This window comes from Galeopterus variegatus, unplaced genomic scaffold, assembly GCF_000696425.1.
Source record: "Galeopterus variegatus unplaced genomic scaffold, G_variegatus-3.0.2 Scaffold262, whole genome shotgun sequence".
NCBI lineage: Eukaryota > Metazoa > Chordata > Mammalia > Dermoptera > Cynocephalidae > Galeopterus > Galeopterus variegatus.
The window spans coordinates 334,746-358,362 of record NW_007726373.1 but is presented as its reverse complement, the minus strand read 5'-3'; the positions used below and the strand labels follow the sequence as shown (position 1 = coordinate 358,362).

The 23,617-nt window shown below is 38.0% G+C and overlaps 1 protein-coding gene across 3 annotated transcripts in view; it reads left to right on the top strand.

Annotated features, from left to right (window-relative positions):
- The window catches only part of MKL1 (megakaryoblastic leukemia (translocation) 1), a 188,817-nt gene that overhangs the window by 71,142 nt on the left and 94,058 nt on the right, over nt 1-23,617 (top strand). Inside the window, exon 1 of one of the 3 annotated variants that reach the window (XM_008566679.1) lies at nt 5,926-6,232. The exons of the other annotated variants lie outside the window; for them this stretch is intronic. Coding sequence (XP_008564901.1) covers nt 6,187-6,232 — 46 coding nt within the window. The 5' untranslated portion in view covers nt 5,926-6,186. Of the gene's footprint in view, nt 1-5,925; nt 6,233-23,617 lie in introns of those variants that run through there. 3 annotated transcript variants of the gene reach the window in all.

Sequence of the window (23,617 nt, the reverse complement as noted above, 5' to 3'; positions counted from 1 at the left end):
ATTATGTGTCTTGCTTTTTTCATTTAGCATCATAGCTTAAGATTTTTCATATGTCATTGAAATATTTTTGTAAGTAGCCTTTTTAATGGATGCATAACATTTTGTTCTGTGCCATTATTTATTTAGTTTCTCCCTGATTGGACATTTGAATCATTTTCTATTTTTTACACTTATACTAATATTTGGATGAACATCTTTTAAAGGTTTTCCTGCATTTTGCATAATTTCCTTATATGTAGAAATATTGACTTAAAGAGTTCTACCATTTTAATGATGAAAAATATTTTCAGCGACTGATGAGCACCAACTGTGTGGTAAGCATTGGAGAGACAGTAATGAACAAGAGAGATAAGGTTCTCATTGTCTTGGAACTTACAGTTCCATGAAAGAGAGAAAGATTAAACAAAGAATTAATATAAGCCAATACATAGTTACAAACTTTGGTAAATGCTTTTTTTTTTTTTTTTTAAGAGCACGAGATGTTAGAGTAACGATTTAATAGGATTCTAATGTAGGTGAGGGCATTGGTCGGGAAGGGCTTCTTTAAGGAAGAGACATTTGAGCTGAGAGCCAAAGAATAAGTAGTGGTTTGCTAAACAAAAGAAAGGTGGAAGAGCATGAGCGAAGGCTGGTGGAGAACTAGCTATGGGGAAGGTTATTGGGGAAAAATGGCACAAAAGAACTAAAGGAGTACCAGTATGTCAGTGGAGAGAGTGAGGGAGAAAGTGATGTGAAATGAGTAGGAAGTGAAATAAGTAAGAAGCAATCCAAGTCTTCTGTAACCAGAATTAATTGCTGCTTTCTTCACATTTGGTTAGCTCATAGTTTGTACTCTTATTTAGCACTTTAATTTTTTCTTTTTTTAATTGTTGGTTAGGGATTTTCTACCTTAATTCACTATAAGGTCTCGAATCCAGAGACAGTGTCAGTCAGATTCATTCTTTTCTTTGTGTCTCCATTGGCATTGACATGGTGCATAATGACAGTATTTCAGACATAACAGTATGAATGAGTTGGCTGTTCATATTTATGGCTATTGTAGCCCTTGACATTTGCTATCCCTTGGAAAGTGAGCTGAAAATATAGCCCTTATTTATCCTGAGGCCAGTGAATAACATCTATGATAATGAGTGATCCTGCCAGGTTTGCAGGTCTTGACCGGGTTCTTTATTGGTAGTAAGTTGTGGTCACATGAAGTAGAAGCTGCCCAGGACCTGCAGTGACTTGCCAAGGTGCTGGGTTATGTTATCTTTTGGGTGTTTTAATTTCGCCTAACACCAGGCATCTGGGGGGAACTCATAACTAGTTGGAACCTGTGAAATTTCAATATAATTAGATTTTTTTAGAGCTAAACCTTAGTAAACTCATGCATGCACTTGTGAGAACCCAAATCAGAAATGGACACAGGAAGAGAATTACATTTTAGTGTTCGGAAATCCCACAGGGGTCGTAAAAAGACATTTGTTATTTCTTTGTGTACGTGTCTATATTACATTCCATCATAGAAATTGGTATCAGTTGTTAGTGAGGTTAACAGCCTTCTATGGTTAAAGGTTATTTTGTAGATGAGCCAGGCTGTCTGTTTTTCTGGTTTCTCCTATTCATTCCCTACAATTTCTGTATTTTCATTCTCATTAGGACTTAGTTAGTATTCCTGAGGGTATTAATGTGGTTGTCCCTATTTATGTTAACCCTGTACTTTAGTACTTAAATAATAGCACCTTCAGCATGTGCTATAATGAAAATGTTAGCAGTGTACCTGTCCTTTCTGGGTAGGTAGTGATTCTTTTGTTGTTATGAATTTTTCCCACGCTGTTTGAATTTTCTGCGATAAATAGTGCTTTCATACCATTTGGCACACATTTATGAATGCTGTTACATGGCAGACACTGCGAGATCTGGGAATGCAGAGGAATTAAGCCATGTAGTGGAGGTGGGCACAGGTGCTGGGGGATCCTAAATGAGGGGTATTTAGCTTATCTATGGAGGTTGTGAGAAAGGTGGGGAGAGTGCCAGGATCAGGGAGGACTTTCTGGAGAAGGCAGTACCCAAACTGAGTTTTGAAGGATGAATAAGAAGCAATTGGTAACAAGGATGGTTTTTAATAGAAGCAAGGCTGGAGAGTGAAGAAGGTATTGCTGAAGTTTATGTTACCATCTTAGAAGTGTTCTTGTCAACAACTTTACCCTGAATTAGATCAAGCCTCTATCTAACTCTTTATTTACTGGAAATGTAGGGGATGGAGCAGCATATTAAATAACACCATGGGGATACTGTTAGCAAAATCCAATGATGTCTTCAACAAATAAACTACAGGAAAAGTGGGAGGGGAAATGTGTATTTTAAAAGAGACTTAAGAGACATCAGTGAAATGCAGTGTGTTGTCCCTGTTGAACTCTTATTTGAATAAATCAACTCTAAAAAATTTGAGACCGCTGGGAAAATTTGGACACTGATTGGATAGTTGATGATATTACGGATTTTTAAAAATGTGGGTATAGTAATGGTATTGTAGTTATGTTAAAAAATACTTCTGGTCTTTTAGGAATGCAGAATAAAGATGAAATTAGATGATGCCTAGAATATGCTTCAGAGTGATCCAGTGTTGGCGGGGTGCTCTGTGTATGTATTGTGGGGAGAGGGTAGGACAGATGAAACAAGTTTGAACATGTGTTGATAAATTTTGAAGCCAAGTGATTGGTATACAGTTTATTATGCTGTTCATTTCTACCTTTGTGTATGTTTGAACTTTTCTATAAGAAAAGTTCTATAAGAAGCTTCTTTTCTATAAGAAGCTTTTAAAAAGCTGTTAAAAGTTTTAAAATTTATAAACTTCAGGCAAGAAATATAAAGGACCTGAAAGAAAGCACTGGTTGTAGGGATGGAACAAAAAGAATGGATTAGAGGAATCTGTTATGAGATGATTAGTTACATTTGGTAACAAATTAGATATTTAGGGCTGGAAATGGGGGAGTCTTAAGTTTATGGTTTGGGACCTGAGTACTCTTACTAAGATAGGGAAAATGGAAGCAATATACCCTGAAGGGTAGTGCAGGGTGATGATATTGGACGTATGCTTTTGGAGAAGTTGAGTTTAAGTTAGCCAGGTAAAGATAATATAGTTGGAAGCTTACAGGTGAAGTCAGAGCTAGATATGGATCATTTTTAGGTGGTAGTTTAAAACCTTAAGAAATGATGAGATTTCCTGGGGAGAGTACATAAAAGAGAAGGGATGCACCTGAAGGGTGCAGAGAAAGAGGAACCATTTAGGACTCTGAGAAGAAAGCTTAAAGAGGTATGAAAGTAGGATTTTAAGAAAATCTAGGAAGTAGGAAGTTTTAATAAGAGTATGGAAACTCTAGCAAATCCAGTAGGAAGGTCAATTAGCAAAAACAAAAACAAAAACCCAAACGCTTGTCAGGTTCCTCTTGATTATGAATATAAAGTCCTTTGAGAGGCTGGCCTGTGGCTCACTTCGGAGAGCATGGTGCTGACAACACCAAGTCAAGGGTTGAGATCCCCTTAACTGGTCATCTTTAAAAAAAAAAAAAAAAAGCCTTTTGAGGAGTCTAGGGTGGGGGTGGGAAAATTATATACAAAGTTACATTATTATTGTTAAACACTTGTTAATAACTGTTAAAAAAAACCATTAAACATTTTTAAGCTACAGTAAACTACAGTATATTGATATCCTGCAGTATCTTGTCCCTTTAGAGTAAGTTAATGAACTGTAGATCACATTAAGCTTTCATTGATTAGCTATAGAATTATGATTAGAAGCAAAGCTTTTATTACATTGGAAATTAAGATTGTTGTCCTGCATTCCCTTGGTGTTATAACCTTGAAAATCGTGTTCATTTCTGCAGAGGCCTTGTTAAAGTTTACTTTAGTTCTGTTTCTCTGAAATGTTGCTAAATTGCACACACAAAAATAGTGGAATTGAAGCTATCATAGGGGTTCAAACTTTTAGAATTGTGGAGCCTGTGTTAATTAAATAAAGCCTGTTTCACAACAAATCTGTTGCTGTGCTTATGCTCTTGAAGCTAAATGCAAAATCTGAGCAATAGGCAAAGATTACGTTGCTTCTGGTTTCTTTTTTTTCTTTTTAAGCTTTTTTAGGTTCCTGTTAAAATATTTTCTTTTCTTTTCTTTAGCTCCTTTTACGCAAATAAGATAATGAGTGTGGAATTGCTTTGAAAAAGTGAAATCAACTGAAATGTGATGTTTTATTGTTACTACTACCACATGACTCTGTATCTCCGGTGGGGCTGGAATATTGACACTTGTGGCATTATGAGTACTCTTCAGCAAAGAGAGGAGTTTTGGCAGGAGGTAAATAGCCCTCTGCCCTTCCTACCATCTCCTGTGTTGGCATCTTATAATTTGTATTTATTTTCCTGTTAATACAGAACTGTGAGAACTTGCTTCATTTGGAAAACCCTCACACAGCAAATTGTACAGCCCACATAGGAGCAAAGGAATGACTCAATCTCTTAGGGATGCTTTTCTCTTAGTTGCTAACCTCTGACCAGACCATCATCTAGTGTGAGAGTTGAAACTTACTCGTTTTTCATAAGACAGTTTGAAAGGCTGGTTGCAGAAGGGGCCAGTGAGAATGCTTCTGCCTTCCCAGAGCAGCATTCAGCCCACACTGGCTGCCACTCTGTTGCCTGTTGAGTCATTCCCACAGTTCTATATAGAGCTTTTCTGGCTTTTCTTTTAAACACAATGTTCTTAGAGTGAGAAGGAAAGGAAAATTTTCTCTCTTCCACAGAATCTTCCCCACCCTAAATCTGCATTGCTTTCTCTCTTCTAATAACAGAATATTGCCCTCATTCATTCTGAAACTATTTTCTCTTTTAAGGTCTCCTAGTGCTTTCATTTATCATTTGTTTGACTATGTAAGCACTAAGGTATTCGCTGGGCTGAGTTTGCAGCAGTACGCTTTCAAGATACAGGCTGCTACTTAACCAGAAAGATTGAGGAATTTTAGATAAACATACCAAACATGGATTTCTAGTTTTCAGCTGTTTAAAAGTCATTCCAATGTGCTAAAAGGCATCTTAATATCATTATTATGAGCATCAGTAAAAATTACTCTGAAGGGAATGAAAGAGCTTTTAACTTTTGGTAAATAAAAAATTGCTATAATTTAAGAGGCTTCTAGTTTTTGATTTTACGATGGAAGGTAAAATGCCCATGTTCATTCTTATTCAGAAGATCTGCTCTATACTAGTGGAAAAAAGATTGAAGTTTCTTTATCAGGAATGGGAAATTCTTATATATTGGAACTATCTTCCTATGTGTTCCATACATCCAGCATGATCATAAAGTATTTTAGAAAAGTCAAATAAAATCAGTAAACTGTCTATTCACAGATTGTATGTCTCGCATAGGCACAAGTAAGGGGCTCTTTTAGGGAATGGCAGATTGGAAAGACAGATTACAGCTCTGGAATGTATTCAGATGACTTTTTGAAACATATTTTAATTGGAGTGGGGGTGGAAAAATAGTTGAACTTTTGTAGTTAAATGTTCAACTTCCTTAGCCTGTTATCTATAAATATCACAGATGAAAAAGCCATTGGAATTCTTTTTCAGAAAATTTACTCAGCTTACATATTTATTTGTGTGACTATGTTTATATGTTTCTAATCCCCATCCCCACCTCCCATTAATGGGTCAGTAACTGGACTGTTTCTTTCACGAGATTGAGTTGTTGGATTGTGTTTAATCTGTTGCTCTAAGCTGCATTTTCCGCAGAGTCTCTTATAGTAGGGTTTTGAGCAAAACCTCATCTTCTCTTCTTAAAAAGAGAGAGGAAAAAAAGCAGTTGATCTGTTTTCTGAAAGTCTATTTCTGTGTGTCTCTCCCCTCCCCCCAGAGACAAATAGCAAGGGGAGGAGCTCACTCACTGTTCTAACCACACTTCATATGTCTTAACTTGAGTGCTTTTTGGTTTCCTGTCGGCAGTAATTCTACTCTGTGCCATCTTGACTTGCCCGAAGGGTGGGATAAATTGGTAACTGCACTGAGAAGGGGAGTGAGTTCTCAGTCTGATTTGAGCATGAAGCATGAGATTGAATTTGTGAAAGCTTTCCATAGACTATGAAGACAGCATCTTTTTTCTGTGACTTTGACTTTCCTCATTACATTTGTGGACTGTTGTTTCTGAGAAGAATCCATCATGACTCTGCTGGAACCTGAGATGTTAATGATGGCTGTGCAGTCAGGTAATTCATGTATTTACTGAAAATCTTATTTGCCATAAGCTTCTTTAAAAAGGTTAGGCAAGGGCTGGCCAGTTAGCTCAATTGGTTACAGCATGGTGCTGATAACACCAAGGTTTAGGGTTTGGATCCCTGTACTGGCCAGCCATCAGAAAAAAAAAAGTTAGGTATATTTTTACTGGGATTGGACAGGGATGGAGAGGAAATATAAAAATTGTCTAGTAAGTGTACTGCAATTTCAGGTTTTTATTGTAAAAAAAATAATAATCTATTTGTAATTGCAGATTCTAGTTATTCAAACATAGCTTTGAATTAAATGCTTAACTGATCTTAAGACTAAGTTCAGTGAGGAGACCTATATTAGGGAAGAAAACTATTTGTCTTCTTTGACTCTAATCAAGTATTTTATTGTTTGTCGTGCTGCTTTTAATGAAGGATAATTAAGTTACTTTTGCTGCTTTCTATATTACTGTCTTTAATCACTAATCTACACTGTATTTTTATGTCTATGAAGGCATCTTATAAATGCTCTTCTTAGCTGTTCTTTCTCTTGTGGATATATCATCTTTTCTTTCTATGGAAATGCTCTTAATAACATAGGATTGGGACTAAATTTTGGAGATGGGGAAGTTTGAGTAAGGAGTCAGTCAACAGAAAGAATATAGGATTTTTGAAATTCTGTGTCTAAAAACAGTTTTCCAATTTAAAAGTGCATTTTCACGTTTTAAACATTTTAAAATTTGTTAGTTTTTAACAAATTGTTGATGAAAGGCAGTATGAAAATTGTACAAACACCTATATACAATTATAGTAGAAGCCCTTTCCTTTGATATGATTGGATATAACCTGGTTAAAAAGTTGGTTAAATCTGGACATTTAAAAAGACATAAATATTCATTTCCTATTCTTTTTATGTAAAAGAGGCCATTCAAAAATTTTTTTAAAGTATATGTCCAATAATTTCAGTTTTGAATAGTCTTTCTCGTATGACCCATACCAATTTTACATTTCCTACAATTTCCAATTTCAATTCTTTGATGTGAAATAGAGACTTAAAACAATTGTGAAGAAATTCATGTGCAAAATCCTCGTAGGTATATTTTACCCTCCATTGGCAAACTTTTACTGCTACCTATTAGCACCAAATTGTATTTTTTTTTTTTTTTTTGCGATTAGACTTCTACTAAAATGTAATCTGTAGTGTTTTCCTGTTTCAGAGCATATCTTATAAAGATTCATACCAGTGACATTTGGGGACCTCTTCCCCATCCACTGACCTTCACTCAAAGGAGAATGAGATTCCTTGGTTCTGGCAGATACAATCTCTGGCAGAATCAGCCTCACTGTTCTCCTTGGGGAGCGCTTAGGTAGTATGTTGAAAGACACAGATATACATCGGTTGAAGACAGGATTAGATGCTATCAGGTTAATAAGCCTTAGGGACAGGGAAGGGGCAAAAAGGAAAGATACCGCTACCCTTTTTTTCTGGTTTTACAGGTACAACCATAGTGAGTCATTTATTAGTTGAATTCTTCTGTTCATATATACTGTGAGTTTCAGGTTGCCTTTCCTTTTCCTCCCACAGATCTGTTAAGCTTTGTGTTCTAAACAAGATAGTATGCTTATCTGAATGTTTCCCATCTGTCTTTCATGAAATAGCTCCCAGTCAATCTGACTTGGATTTTTTTCCTCCATTCTGTATTCCAGTTCTCTGCTGTGTGGGGGCAAGTACATATTTTAACTTGAGGGGTTGATTTTAGCATTTGAACTGCCTCTTCCTTCTTTGATCACCTGGTTACTTACAGACCATCTCTGTCCAGTAATTTTTCTTAGTAAAGGTTAAAAGATGTTTGCTTTCCCTTAATGTCGTCTCAGTGTTCCCAGCCCTAAAAGGGAAAGGGACATATTTATTTATTTTTTGTCTTGCCTAAGAGATATTTTTCCTATGACATATGTTGGGCAAGGCTAGCCACCCATCTGTTCGACCTGCTACTTCATAAAACTTTCAAAGGATAACAGTATGTGAGACAAGTATGGATGAAATTGACAAGGGTGTTGAATACAGGTAGAAGGAAAGGTCTGCCAAGAATAGCATGTATGTGGACTTCTTTCTTTCTTTTAATTATGCTCATAAAAATAGAGAAACTGGGTATAGGAAGGAGTAACAGCAAACTGATTTCTCCAGTACCTGTTTGAAAACTTTGGTAATATGTTGGTTTTGTAAAATCGTTACCATTCTGTTTTGAAGTGCTAAGGCTATTAGCTGGATTATAACAGTAATATGACAACCGAATAGTAACATACTGCAGTCATATATGATAGGAAATGAAAAAGCATTTGTTATGAAACCTCAATAAACTAAAAGCCAGCCATTCTTCTGAAAAGTCAGGGCACTTAGACTTTCTCTGTGTGAGCCTATAGATTTTCTAGCAATAGAATATTTGGACCCATGCTTTATAGGTAAAAATATATAGTGCTTAATTATATATTACTCAATTATATATTATATAATTATATATTACTGTTTAATGGGATTTTTAAAGTAACTAAACTCCTTTAGACAGAATTCAAAATGCGCAGGTTTTTTACCCTAAGTCAAATGTTAAGATACTGAATATGATAGCAAAGTTCCAGGGTACATTGTATATTTATTAACAATTTTCATTCAGTATTTGGAGCTCAGAGATTTTGGTGAGACATACTCGTGTATATATAAAAACTTTCATCTTCCTCACCGTCAGTGGTCTCTTATTATCCTTTGGATCCAGTTAGATGCTGTCTTTTTGTGAAACCTGTCTCAGTAGAGTTGGCCCTTCTTCCTCTCTGTTCCTATAGTACCACTTTCACAATGTACACTAATGATCATTTTTACATGTCTTCCTAACTAGATTATTAGCTTCTCAAGGGCAATATATTCATCTATATATTGGCTTCTGACTATTGGCACTTGGTAGATAGTAAGTATTTTTGTGAATGATGAAATTTGATTTGGTATGCCTCCCCTAATAAATAGGCATAAGCCTTTAAATCAAGATTTTTTTTTTTTTTCTTTTAAAAGATGACCGGTATGGGGATCTTAACCCTTGACTTGGTGTTGTCAGCACCACGCTCATCCAGTGAGCGAACCGGCCATCCCCATGTGGGATCCGAACCCGGGGCCTTGGTGTTATCAGCACCGCACTCTACCGAGTGAGCCACGGGCCGGCCCTAAATCAAGATTTTATCAAAGTATTTTGAGATCTGTTCTTACATTAAGAAATGAGTCCTCTAACCACCATTGAGTATTTCAGCTAATCCTTACCCAAAGCAGGTAGTGGTAAAATTCTTTTGCATTTCAGAACATGCAGTGTTCCCTGTCTGCCTGTGATGTGTATTGCTAAATCTAAGTGTTCTAAGTCACAATCAGAGCCCCTATCACTACTATGGAAACCTTATCTGGGTCATTATAATTAGAAAGTGAATGATCTGAGATGGACATTATGGAATTTCTGAAGCTAACACTAAGGGAATATTGGGACACAGCATTGACTTTGGTGTAGGTTAGAATGGAAGAATGTTAGAATGCAGTTCTTGACAGCTAATATGTAAGACTTTGGCCAGGCAGGCCCTGTGCCTGTATCCAGCCAGTGCAGTCCTCTTAGTTTATAACTCTACAACAGTAGAACAGAATTCACTTGTAGAGAAAAGGATTGAGATAGTACATAGCTATGCTTTGGTTCTGTGATGTACACCTGATCTTGATGAGGCATAGTTAGGGAGTCAGTTTGTTTTTCTCTGTCTCTCTTCTATGCATATGTGTCCACATCTGCATGCTTGTTCATGCATAGGATACCTCTGAAAGGACCGTAAGAAATTGGTAACAACAATTAAAAATAAATAAAAAGAAAAAATGGGTAACAAAACAATAACAACAACAACAAAAAGAAACGGGTAACAGTGGCTGCCTCAGGGAAAGGGGAAGGAGGACTAGGGGACTCAGGTGGAACAGACTTTTGGTTCTACAAAGCTATTGAGTTCTCTTGTTAAGATTATTATTGTTATGGGAATACGCCATAAATGCAAAAGAATATAGAGAGTATATATTAAACGAGGTACTTAAAAAGGTTTATGAAAAGATTTATATTGTCTTTCAATTACATTTTCCATGAACTTTTCTTTTTTTAAATTTTTTTTTAAAGATGACCAGTAAGGGGATCTTAACCCTTGACTTGGTGTTGTCAGCACCATGCTCAGCCAGTGAGCGAACCGGCCATCCCTATATGGGATCCGAACCCGGGGCCTTGGTGTTATCAGCACCACACTCTCCCGAGTGAGCCACGGGCCGGCCCTTCCATGAACTTTTCGAAGTATCCTCACATGTAAAAAATTTGACACAAGTCCATAGTCCTCTACCCAACCTAAGAAACAGAGTACAGCCTATATACTGAAGTCCTCTAAATGCCCTCTTTGATTTATCCCTCAGAAAATTGTTTTGTTTTTAAACCTTTTAAATTTTTTGTTTTATACCATACGCATGTTTTTGAATATTCAAATATATTTATTAAATAATAATTTTAAAAAGTATCTCCTCAGTCCATTTACTCTCTCATCCCTTGGTGTGTGTATACTTAATTCCTACGTATTTCTTTAACTTATGTTCCCTGATCATTATAGTTTGTCTCTGAACTGTGTGTTTTAGAATAGTAAGAGTTGTAGAGAGGGGAGTGGTAATTAGTAAAAATAAGGTTGAAGGAAGGATGGTAGGGCAAAAGGGGCAGATTGTGGGCAGATAAATTTTGCCCTTTTGGTAGTAAGTTAACTGTTTAAAGAAGGGCCCCCTTTTGGGTTCACATCACTCAGAGGTCTGTAGAGCTTATGAAGAATTCCAGAACCTTCAGCAATACCTACTGGATCTTAATGTGGGCTTTTAAAAAGCATACTTCTGTTTATATTTAAGGGATTTTAGAGCTTAAAGGAAACCTTAGGTATTTTCTTGCCCTACCCTTTTTTTTTAAGATGAGGAAATTTGTCCATTGGAGTTAATTTATTTCCTGAAGTCACATAATTAATTAGTGGCAGAGATGAAAAGAGGATTCATTTCTTTACTCCTATGCCAGTATTCTTTTTGCTATAACGTACTTGCAAAGAAACCATCACAGTCTATGAGATTGCTTATAATTTTTCCCTGAGAGCTTGGTTTTCCTTGGGTTTTTCCATTGCAGGTTTCTATCACTACTCAGACTGACTCACATCTTGAGAGGTGGAGATAAAAACCAGTGCTTGGGTGTCCACCCCCCCACCCCACCCCCGGGAAGTGTAGTCAGAATGCTACAGGCTCTGTAATTCTCTGGTGGACCTCCATCTTGCTCAGTCCTCTCTGGCCTGGGTGATGATCTCATACCTTGATGATGATCTCAGAAGACAGGTAGGCAGGCAGACAGCTGTTGTCATCAGTCTTCTGCCTTAATCTTGCTGCCCTTTCTCTGACTCATTGATTTATCTGGGGTCCCTTTAGAATCAGGACCCAGATCAAAGGAATTTGAATTCATCTGTCTACATCTTTTTTTTTTCTTCCTTTTTGTTTCTTTTTGGATGAGGCAAGCTGTCAAGACCATGAACTTTAGCTTTATTAAAACAGTGCCAAATCAAATAAAGATGAGACTTATACAGTCCTGTTATTTTTGGAACTTCACTTTTATGATTACCACATGCATTATTTTAAAAATGATTTTCTTTATAATAACAATGGAAAAATACTAAAAAACTCTGCTCTGCCATCAACAACAAAAAAACCAACTTGCTTTACCTTTCACTCATCTTGCTAAACGGCAGTGTCAAGCTGAGCTCATGGTATTGGAGGTCCAGGGCATTCTTAATCTCATGTCAAAGTCCCATAAATGGATTGTCATGGCAGGATGAGTACAGAGCACCTAGAAAAGAAGAATAGATGGCAATTACATAGTGAAAGTAAATTCAAGAGTGAAATTTTTATAGTGTGTCATAATTTTAAAGTGTTTTATTTTTTATTTTTTTGGGTGGCTGGCTGTACAGGATCGAACCCTGGACCTTGGTGTTATCAGCACTGTGCTGTAACCAATTGAGCTAATCAGCCAGTCCTTAAGAGTGTTTTAATGTATATTATCTTATTTGATCTTCACAACTCTTTGTGATATCTGTATCTTCACATTTCACGGAGGAAACAGAGGTTCAAGAGCTTAAGAACACACAATAAGAGATGGAATAGCTGTTTAAATTCTGGTTTTTGACTTTAAACATGATTCATTTAAAATTAAAGTCAGGTCATATCCGTCCTAGCTCAGATCCTGCCAGTGGCCCATTCACTGAAAAAGCCAGCAATCTTATGGTGCTACAAGGTCCTACATGATCTTCCCCCAGCCCCATAACTCTGGCTTCATCACCTTTGCTTCTCTCCCTTGCTTATTTTACCCCAACCATATTGGTTGCTTTGCTGTCCCTGAACACCTTAGTTCCCATTTCAGGGCTTTGTTCCTTGTCATTCCTTCTACTTAGAGCACTCTTTCTCAAGTAGCCTCATGGCTTGCTCCCCTACCCCCTTTAGGTATTTTTTCAAATGTTACTTTTTCAGTAGGTTTCCTGACCACCCTATTTTGTAAAATCCTGCTTTTATTTTTCTTCATATTACTTATCATTTGACAGAATATGTGATTCCTTTTTTATTGGTTACTACCATCTCTCTCTTTTAGAATGCAAGTGCCACAAAGTGGGGTATTTTTCTCTCTTCTGTTTTCTGCTTTGTATAAGGGTACTTGGCATATAATAAGCACTTAGTAATTCTTGAATAAAAGATTTACAAAAAAAAATGAGGAATATGTTTTAGGTAAGTGTGTTCCTGAGACTATGTCTTTTCATTTGTATAGCATGCCCTAACTAAAGAGGCACTATAGTATAGTGCAGTGGTTCTCAAAGTGTGGTGTGAGGGCCCTTGGGTATTCCTGAGACCTTTTCAATGGCTGTGAGATCAATACTTTTTATATTTATACTAAAATATTACTTACCTTTTTTTACTGTTGTCCTCTCAAGAGTATACAATAGTTTTCTAGAACTATGTGATGTATTATATATCAACAGATGAATGCAGAATCAGATATGAAAATTCACTTTTTAGAAAGTTGCAAAAATAGTAAAACAAGGGCCGGCCCGTGGCTCACTCGGGAGAGTGCGGTGCTGATAACACCAAGGCCCCGGGTTCGGATCCCACATAGGGATGGCCGGTTCGCTCACTGGCTGAGCATGGTGCTGACAACACCTGGTCAAGGGTTAAGATCCCCTTACCGGTCATCTTTAAAAAAAAAGTAAAACAATACCACTCTTCAGCACTTATGTTGAAGAATTAAAGTATTAATTAAATTAGCTTTGATTTTTTTGAACCGTTATCTTAGTATATTTTCTTGAGAATCAATTAGATTATATTCTTCAAATCAGTGCTATGAGATTAATTCGAAATATTTGGTTGTGTAAGGTATTGAAAACTTATGCTATTAACATTAATTAGGCTACCCAAACAGATACTTTGTCCTCAGTTTTCTAACACCTGCTACTCAAAGTATGTTTCAAGGACCAGCAGTGTCTGTATCACCTGGGAGCCTATTAGGAATGCAGAATCTCAGACTACACCCCAGACCTACACAATCAGAGTGTACATTTTAACAAGATATTCAGGTGCATATTAAAGTACAGCTATTTTATTTTTATTTACTTTATTTTTGAGTTGAGCAGGTAGAATAAAGATGGTTTGTTGGCATATTTCTTTGGTAGTAAGTACTGCTCAAAATGATAAATCAGGAGATAAGAATACAATGATTGGAAGGATTATATGTCTAATTAGTGTGGAAGCATTGGATAAAATAGGGAACAAACCGAAAAGAAAACCTGCTCCTAGTACAGTGCTCTGCCTTTGATAAATGTTCACAATTTGAGAGAGAGAGAGAGAGAGAGAGAGAGAGTGTGTGTGTGTGTGGATATATTCCCACTTGACTTTTGAAAGGGAAAAACAAATAGGCTTATTCTTGGCATTCGGGAAGGGATCTTAGCGATGACTTGATACAAAACCTTCATTTTACAGATGAACCAGCTGGAAACTAAGAATGTTAAGCGTCTTACCTAAAATCACATAGCTTGGACTCCATGACCCGATTTTCAAAGTACTGATCTTTGCACCTCCTATGCTACCCCTCTGTGTTGCTGAAGGCCATATATTGTTAGTTGCTTCTGTTGATGTTGGTTGAAACTATACTGAACAATTATGAGTGAGAATATATCCAGCATATCTCACAGCGTCTTGAGAAAATGATGGGGCTCACTCTTTCTTTCTTGTGTGAACTCATGTAATAGCTTCAGAAAAAGACATTTACCTGTTATCTGGAAATTGAACTACCTCTGTGAACCAGTGGAGTTTGCTGCTCAGTCTGTGCTCACTGAGGTGGGAATGTATGGGGTCAGGAGAAGGTGTGCGGTTTTATTTTTTCTTTCTAATCCTGGTTTAAATAAAAGCTTATAAATCAGGAAAGAACTGGCTGGCTGTATGCCAAAACAAAAAACAAACAAAAAACCCTCGAACATCGATCCTCATTTCAGACAGTATACAAAAATTCATTTGAGATGAGTCTTAGGCCTAAATGTAAAAGCTAAAAGATGATACATGAACTAGCCTGACCTGATTATTACACAACATATATATGTATCAAAATATCAGATTGTACCCCATAAGTATGTACAATTACAATTTGTAAGTTAAAATTGAAAAAAGCTAAAGGACACAAAAAGCATGTCCTAAAAAGGAAAAGTTCTTAAGTTGGACTCTATCAAGTTTAAAACACATTTTTTTCCTCTGTGTACATTGTTGAGAAAATAAAAGGGAAGCCATAGAATGGGAGAAAATATTTTTAATACATACATCTGATAAAGGGCCTGTGTCTAGAATTTATAAAGAACTCTTAAAACTCAATAATAAGGAGAAAAAATTGGGCAAAAGACTTGATTAGACACTTCAAAAAATATCTGAACGTCCAGTAGACACATGAAAAGATGCTAAAACATCATTGGTCATCAGAGAAATGCAAATTAAAACCACAGTGAGATACTACTGCACACCCACTAGAATAGCTAAAACTAAAAAGACTGACAGTATCAAGTGTTGACAAGGATGTGCAGCAATGGGAACTCATTGGCTTGATAGAATGTAAAATGGCATATAACCACTTTGGAAAACAATTTGTCAGATTCTCATAAAGTTAAATATATTTAACATATAACCCAGCAGTCCTGTTCTTAGATCTTTACCAAAGAGAAATGGAAACATATATTCACATTTGTATTGAAGGTTCATAGCACCTTTATTATTAATGACCTAAAACTAGAAAGAAATCAGATACTCAACAACAGGGGAATGGATAAATTGTAGTACATCCATAAAGTGGAATATACTAGCAACAAAAATGGACTGACTACTGATGTCCTCATGTTTTGATGAATTTCGAAAACTTTGCTGAATGCAAGAAGAAAAACTTAAATGAGTATACACTGAATGATAGCATTTATATGATGTCCTTAAAAATGCAGGCTGTGTGAATACTACTCTGCAATAAAAAGAGATGAATTATTGATAAATAAAATACCCCAGATAGCTCTATAGAGAATTATGCTGAGTGAAAAAAGTCACTCCTATAAGGGTACATACGGTACCATTCCATTTGTATAACATTGGGGGGGGGGTATTTTTATTTATTAATTTTTATTTTTTAAATTTTATTTTATTAGTATTTTTTTTTTTACATTCTATGATGTTGCAGAGCAGTTGGGAGGGAGGGGAGGGGGAGAGGGGAAAGAGGGGGAGAGGGGAAAGGGGAAGGAAATATGATGGAAGAAGGAAGAAGGAGGAGGGGCTGGATTGAGGCCTGTAGTACTCCCCTCATTCCCACAGGGGAGACTGGGGGGCTCCCAGCAGTGGCTTGGTCATTGCTGGGCTGGGTGCGGCAAAAGCCCTCACCTGCCACCAACCCAGCTTGGGAACCCGGGGCCCTTCTCCCTGTGGCTTGGTGGTTGTCACTGGACTGGCTGCGGTTGTGTGGGAGGGCGTGTGGCCAAGGCCCTCAACCCCACACCGCCCCAGCTTGGGAGAGCCCGGGGCACTTCCTGTGGCAGCTCAGTGGTTGTTGCTGGGCTGGTTGCTTGTGTTGCGGGGGGCATGACCAAGGCCTGAGGTCCCCCACTGTCCTGGCTTGGGAGAGACTGGGGCGCTTCCTGCGGTGGCTTGGTGGTCATCTCTGGGCTTGTTACTTGTGTTGCAGAGGCATGGACGAGGCCCGAGGCCCCACACCATCCCAATTTGGGAGAGCCCAGGGCGCTTCCTGCAGCAGCTCAGTGGTCATCACTGGGCTGTTTGCTTGTGTTGGGGGGGGCATGACTGAGGCCGGAGACCCCCTACTGCCCCAGCTTGGGAAAGCCCAGGGTGCTTCCTGCAGCAGCTTGGTGGTTATTGCTGGGGTGGTTGTGCTTGTCAGGGGGTGTGTGGCCAAGGCCCTTGGGCCCCACAGTCGGGACTGGTTGTGGTTGTTGGGGGGCATGGCTAAGGCCCCCAGCCGTCCCCCCTTTCTGGTTTAGTAGCCCAGGGTACTTTCGGTCCTTCTAGGTGTTATAGATGTTCTTTGGTGAAATGAAACCTTTACTAGTTAATATCAAACTTTGTCTCTGGTTGTGGGTACTTTGTTTTTTCTTTCAGTTCTGTGTTGGTTATTTGCTGTTCCCACCACTCAAATTCTGCTCTGGAACTAATTTGTTGTCCTTTGCTTACTTCTAAAATGGGGGAACTTCCTGTGAGGACCAGTACTTGAACTCTGTGGTTGAACTAAATTGCTGCTTTGCTGATGATTCTCTAGGGAAGGCTTTTTGTGAAGCTCTGGTTTTAGTGGTTGACTTTATAGGTACTTCTGGTTCTAGTGAAATCTGGTGCACCTGGGTTGTGTAGAAACACTGGTCTGGGCCTGAGTCTTTTCATCAAACTACACCCCTTGTAATTCTATATTCCTGACCAGTCTCCTCTGAGTGGTCCTATGCTGATTTGGGGGCAGGTCAGCTGTCCTTGCTGTTGCCCCAGTGTTCCCCCAGTGGGCCCATTTCCCCCACCGCCCATGTTCCAAATACTTCCCATGAGATGGGCCATGTTCCAGTCCCTTGAGATGACTCACCGGCCTCTGAGTGGCTCTTTTTTTCAGTTGTTGTGGCTCCTTGGTCCTGTGTAGGTCCACGGGAACCCTGTTAATGGTATTGCTGGCCTGGGGGCTAACGAGGCCCTCTTCTCCCCTGCCACCTCCAAGCAACTTCATCTGAAGGGCATAGCTGTGACTTTTGCCGGTTCCTGCTCCATGCGCTCAGCAGCTCCAGCCCCAAAGCAGCCGGGGCTTAAAATGGATAGAGTGGTTTTTTCTTTCTCTTATCGTGGCTTCTCCCGCCTTCATGCACTCTGTAGTACTCTCCTCTTCTTCCCCTGAGCTCTAGCAGCCCCGGCTTGGCTGTTGTTGCTTTTTTATAGTTGTAAATTGGTTGATTTGTGGGAGAGAATGATGCTGGGGCCTGTCTTTTCCACCATCTTGACTGGAACTCTGTATAACATTCTTGAAATGACAAAATTATAGATATGGAGAACAGATTGGTTGTCATCAGGGGCTAAGGATGGATGAGAGGGAAGTAGCTATGGCCATAGAAAGTCAACATGAGGGATCCTTGCAGGGATGGAAATGTTCTGTATCTTGACTATATCAATGTCAGTATCCTGGTTGTAATAGTGTATTAGTTTTGCAAGATATTATCATTGGGGGAAACTGGGTAAAGGATACATAGGATCTCTTTGTATTATTTCTTAAAACCGCATATGAATCAAAAAGTTTAATTTTGAAAATGCAGTTTGGCAGCTTTTCAAAAAGCTAAACATAGAGTTACCAAATATGACCTAGCAATTCTACTCCTTGGTATATACCCAAGAAAATTGAAAACATTGTCCACACAGAAACTTGTACACAAATATTTATAATAGCATTATTCATAATAGCAAAAATAGTGGGAACAACCCAAATGTTCATCAGTTGATATATAGATAAACAAAATGTGGATATTTATGTGATGGAATATTATTCAGCCATAAAAAGGAATGAAGTATTTGTCACCTCTCTCCCCTTGGGTGACAGAGACGCAGAAAGGATTACTCAAAACCCAATTCTTCTGAGCAGTGAGAAGCCCTGAATGGGTTAATTTTCCACTGGCTTCAGAATTTATGCTCTTTACCACCACACTATGAGGGACCTTCAAAAGTTTATGAAAAGATTGTATTATCTTTTAATATTATCTGTTTTTCCACAGACTTTTTGAAGTACCCTCGTATATGCCTTTCATGCAAACTTTAAATCCTTTATCACAAAATAATTGTATGGTAGCTCTTGGTAGACTGTTCTAACTTGTTTAGGTCCTTTGTGCCACTCTGTCGGTACATAGCCTACCTGTCTTTTTTGGTCCCCTTTCCCTCCCTGTTTTGTTCACTCCCTGCCCGCTCCGTCCCCCAAACACTAGAAACATAACCATTAAAAACAAGCAAACAAAACCCCTCTAAACTTTTCTTCTTTTAGAATACCTGTATTAAATTCTGTTGTCATAAGGGCTGGCCAGTTAGCTCAGTTGGTTAGAGCACAGCCTCATAACATCAAGGTCACAAGTTCAGATCCCATACTGACCCCCCCCCAGATAAATAAATAAAAATAAATTCTGTTATCCTAGACATCCTTTTTGTATAGGGATAACCTTTTTTCTGCACTTGACTCTATTTAGAAAGCCTTCATATAATGACTCCTAATTTTTGCCTAGAAGCTTCCTTATTTTTTTTTTCCTTTTTGTCTTTTTTCGTGACCAGTAACGGGATCGCAACCCTCAGTGTCACGTGCATACCACGACCGGCAACGGGATCGCAACCCTCAGTGTCGCGCCTGCACCGCGCTCAACCAGTGAGCTGACCGGTCTCTATATGGGATCCGAACCCTCGGTGGGAGCGCGGCGCTCCCAAGTGCCGCACTCTACCGAGTGCGCCACTGGGCCAGCCCGAAGCTTCCTTATTTTTAACAGTGACTCTTGTACCTGTTCACAAGGGTTAGAAGGAATGCTGTTTTGAATTACAGTATAGTAAGATTTCTGACTCTACACCCATGGCCAAAACCAGCGTCATATGTTTGAAACTAAGCAAAACCTCTTGAGTCTCTTGAGTGCCTTGCCATAAATGTGCATTAGAAATATTTTCCAATGTAGCAAATAGTTTCTGTGGGTTGCAATTAAATTTAAACCTGTATATCTTTAGAGTAGGAACATTTGCTGTGTGAAGGTCCTTGATGGCTCTGTTTAGGGGGGAAAAAAGTTGCTTACTTGCTTCTTCCCCCTTCTCTTCTGAGAAGGCTTTGAGGATCTTAACAGCTGAGCTTTATATCTGCCTAACTCAGTCCATGAGATGTTTGCAAATAATCTTCCTTTAGCTTTATCCTAAAGATCCTCTTGAATTTAAGCTTTTGGTTGACTTAATGTTACTAAATTTGTGTTTAATCCCAGCTAAGGTAGTTAGTATGCATGTTTTTAGAAAATTTTTTTATAAATTTGAAGAAAATTTATATATTTTGATATATTCATAGAATTTGTTACGTGCTAGATATTACATGAAAGGTGCTGCTTGAGAATCTAGAAAAAAATGTGATCGCTACCTGCGTAGGGATCATATTCTGGTTTAGGTAGTTTAGAATAAGAATTTAAATAATATCTAGTCCTGAACTTAATATTTGTGCTGATAGGGGTTAGCTGGTTAGCTGAGTTGGTTAGAGCTTGGTACGGATAACATCAAGGTCCAGAGTTCGATCCCTGTACCTGCCCCCCCTCTCCCCACTCCCCTCAAAAAGACTGTGCTTACAGAATAGTAGGCAAGTTGCCTGGTGTGCCTAGCTTCATTTTCTCTGTTCCTGCCTATCTCTTCAACTTCACCTCCTGCTCTTTTCCCTTTTGCTTTCTAGGTTCTATCCTCTGTTTCCTTTGTTCCCTCCAAATTTCCAACCTGCTTTATTCTTGCTCATCTTTCAGATATCAGAGAATGCCCTCCACTCCAGTTATTTTCATACTTTTTTATCTCTTTTTCTACATTGTACTTATACTTTGAGATTATATGTTTATGTATCGATTTTTTGTTTGTTTAATGTTTATTTCCCTCACTAGATGGTAAGCTCTTTTGAAGGCAGGTATTTTATCTATTATTGTTGTTATTGTTTTACCATCATATATCCAGCATCTGTCAGGGTGCTGTTACATACTAAGTGCTGAGTAAATGTATGTTAGTGAATGAATGAAGTGAACATGAAAGATTGGAGAGATTGGAAAAAAGAAAACCATTCTGTATGCAGGTCAACAATTGACCCAACAATTTCTTTTGAGAAATATTTCCCTGAAGAGCAAGTACAAACCACTCTGATAAGGATGACTCTTCAGTTCCTTTATAAGATATAAAGGGTCATTTTTTTAACCATCTCTGCCTCTTCCCCCATTCATTTTAAGGAATATGATTCTCAATTTTTGTGAAATTTTAAAGATATATAAAGTACCAAGTATTTGTACCCATATCATTAGTTACATCTCTGCCCAGGGTTGAACCAAAAGTTCTCTCTCATTTCAAATAAGGACCACTATATTTGGAAACATTATATATTTTGGCTTCTTGATCAGGGATTTAAATTTTTTTCTTTTTAATGTAATTAGTTTTGTCCAGGCTTTGGGAGATCATTGTGGCATATTTAAGTCAAAGGACATAAATATTTTTATTAAAATGGCAAGTTCTATATTTGGAAACATTATATATTTTGGCTTCTTGATCAGGGATTTAAATTTTTTTCTTTTTGATGTAATTAGTTTTGTCCAGGCTTTGGGAGATCATTGTGGCATATTTAAGTCAAAGGACATAAATATTTTTATTAAAATGGCAAGTGTTCTTTTTGAAGTTTAATAGCTCAAGCTCAAATCAAGAGTATTAGGTCTTAATACTTCTGCTCCTTGTCCACTGATTCTTATCTCCTGCATCTCAGAGTACTTCTAAGGTTAAGATTGACAATTTTTGTGAGATATGTGGTGCTTCTGAAAGCTCTTGGCTTAGTGTACTCAGTTTCAAAAATTGTTTTCATAAGGTCGTCAGACAGCTTTAAGCTTGGTGCGTTGGTAGTGGGATTAAGGTGCCACAGACAGAATTTACTCCTTGGAAAACTTCCCTTTCTTCTAATTCTTTCTTTTTTTACTTTAAAGTTTCTAAATTGTCTTTGTTCTTCGGAGGTACTTAGAAATTTCTTTTCATAACAAAAGAGCTGTATAAAATAAGATTTAGAAAATTTATAGTTTAACAAATGCTCTTATAAACTATTCATGATGAAGATGGATCAGCTAATGTTTACAAATTACTTTTAAGATGCAAATTGCTAAGTGGTTGGTGTTGTGGATATGAGTTTCTTGGCTTTTCAGGATGTCATCCTTTTTAGCCCTGTAGCTAAATATCAAGAGGCTACATGTTCAGCCATAAAACATTAGCCTCTGCCAACATTACATCAGCTTCACAAAACCTCATTGGCTAATTATCCCCTGGGATTAGGACATGGATTTGGCAGCTTGTGAAAACTGTTTTTTCCAGTTTCTCCCTTCCTGGCTGTGACATATCCCAAAGGAATGAAGTTGAGAAACAATCATCTTCTTTTGAAAGCTCTCAACCTCTCATTCCCACAGTGGTTCTCATGATCAGGGATAGATGATCCTTTCTTCCTTTTGAGGAGTCTCTAAAAGCTGATGATGTATTCTTTAATTAGTGACCAAGATACCCCTGAATGAGCCATGGAAAGGTGATGGCAAAGAACCTCATTGGGTATGTTTCTGGGTGGTTGTCTACAAGGATTCTAATGCTTTCTTTTAGGATCCTCTTTATATTACCAAAATTGAAGAAGCTGGAAGACCAGAATTGGGAACAGTATGTGGTCATGTGTGTGGTAACTATCTGTGTCAGTTGGCTTTTTGTTTGAGAATTAGTATAGTTTTTGGACATCTCCTTTAATGACATCTATAAAATAACTTTCTTGAGGCCAACCTTGGATAGTAAAAAGAACTGTGTGAACATAAACAAAACTCTTAATCTTTTTTAGCTTCAGTGATTTCATCCTTAAAATAAAGGTATAGTACCTGCCTTATCTTCCTCACAAGGTGTTGTAAGGATGGAATGAGATGATAATTTCACCAAGATCACCATGACCTCTAGTTACTCTATCCAGTGTGTTCACTTTAGGCCTTAATTGATCTTTCTTTACCATTTTACCCTATCCAATACCCTTTCCTTGTTCTATACTACTCAGTGTTCTTTGTGTAATCTTGGTTAACATAAGCATAAAATAAATTTATTGGAACAGTATTGGATAATGCACAGCTTTAATAGGAAGGCTGGATAACAAAGTTCAGAAAAAGTAGAAACTGAACGAGACAAGACATAGTGAAGATCATGTCATGGGACCAGTCTGCTGAGACTCTGTCACTAGCACTGCTCACTGGACCTTCTCTGCCACTGCTGCTGCCCTGGTCTCCAATTGAACACCTGCTGCTATTGGCACTGTCACCAGTAGACTCTTGCCACAGTGCCAGGACTAATTTCTGATTATGATTTCCACCTTTGTATCATTCCCTCAATATTCAAAGTTCTAGACAGGAGAATCTGATAGGCTGGACTTGGGTTATGTATTTGTGAACTAGATGCCAGGGAGCTGAGAGAGGGAATGTGTTACTGTTCAGTTTCTATAGTAGGAAGAGGGGCCTGCCTTTCCTCTATCTTCGAATTTCCCCCGAGTAGGAAAGGTATTCAGATGCTGGACAGATACACTATAGACAACATTCTCTCTACAGTTTGCCTCCTACCTCTCTGGCAACTAATCAGTCTCTTTTTCAGTATTTCCTAGGCTTAGTCATTGACCCCTTTTTCTTCTCAGTCTACAAATTTGCCCTAACAATCTCATCCCAGCCTGTGGCTCCAACTACCACTTAGTAATACGTATCTGTATCTATAGCCCTGACCTATTTCCTGAGTTCTAGATTCGGTTAATCCACTAATTCTTCCCATCTGGACGTTTAGATGACTCATATGCATTTAAAACTGATGTCACCATTCCTGGCAACTACCTCCAAGCCTGCATTCCCTAACTCAGTACCAGTTGCCCTAACCAGAAAATTAGGAGTCACTCTCTATTCCTCCTTTCCTATACTCCTCATATCTATTTGACTTCTTTTTTTTTTTTTTTTTTTTTGTCTTTTTTACTGACCGGTAACGGGATCGCAACCCTC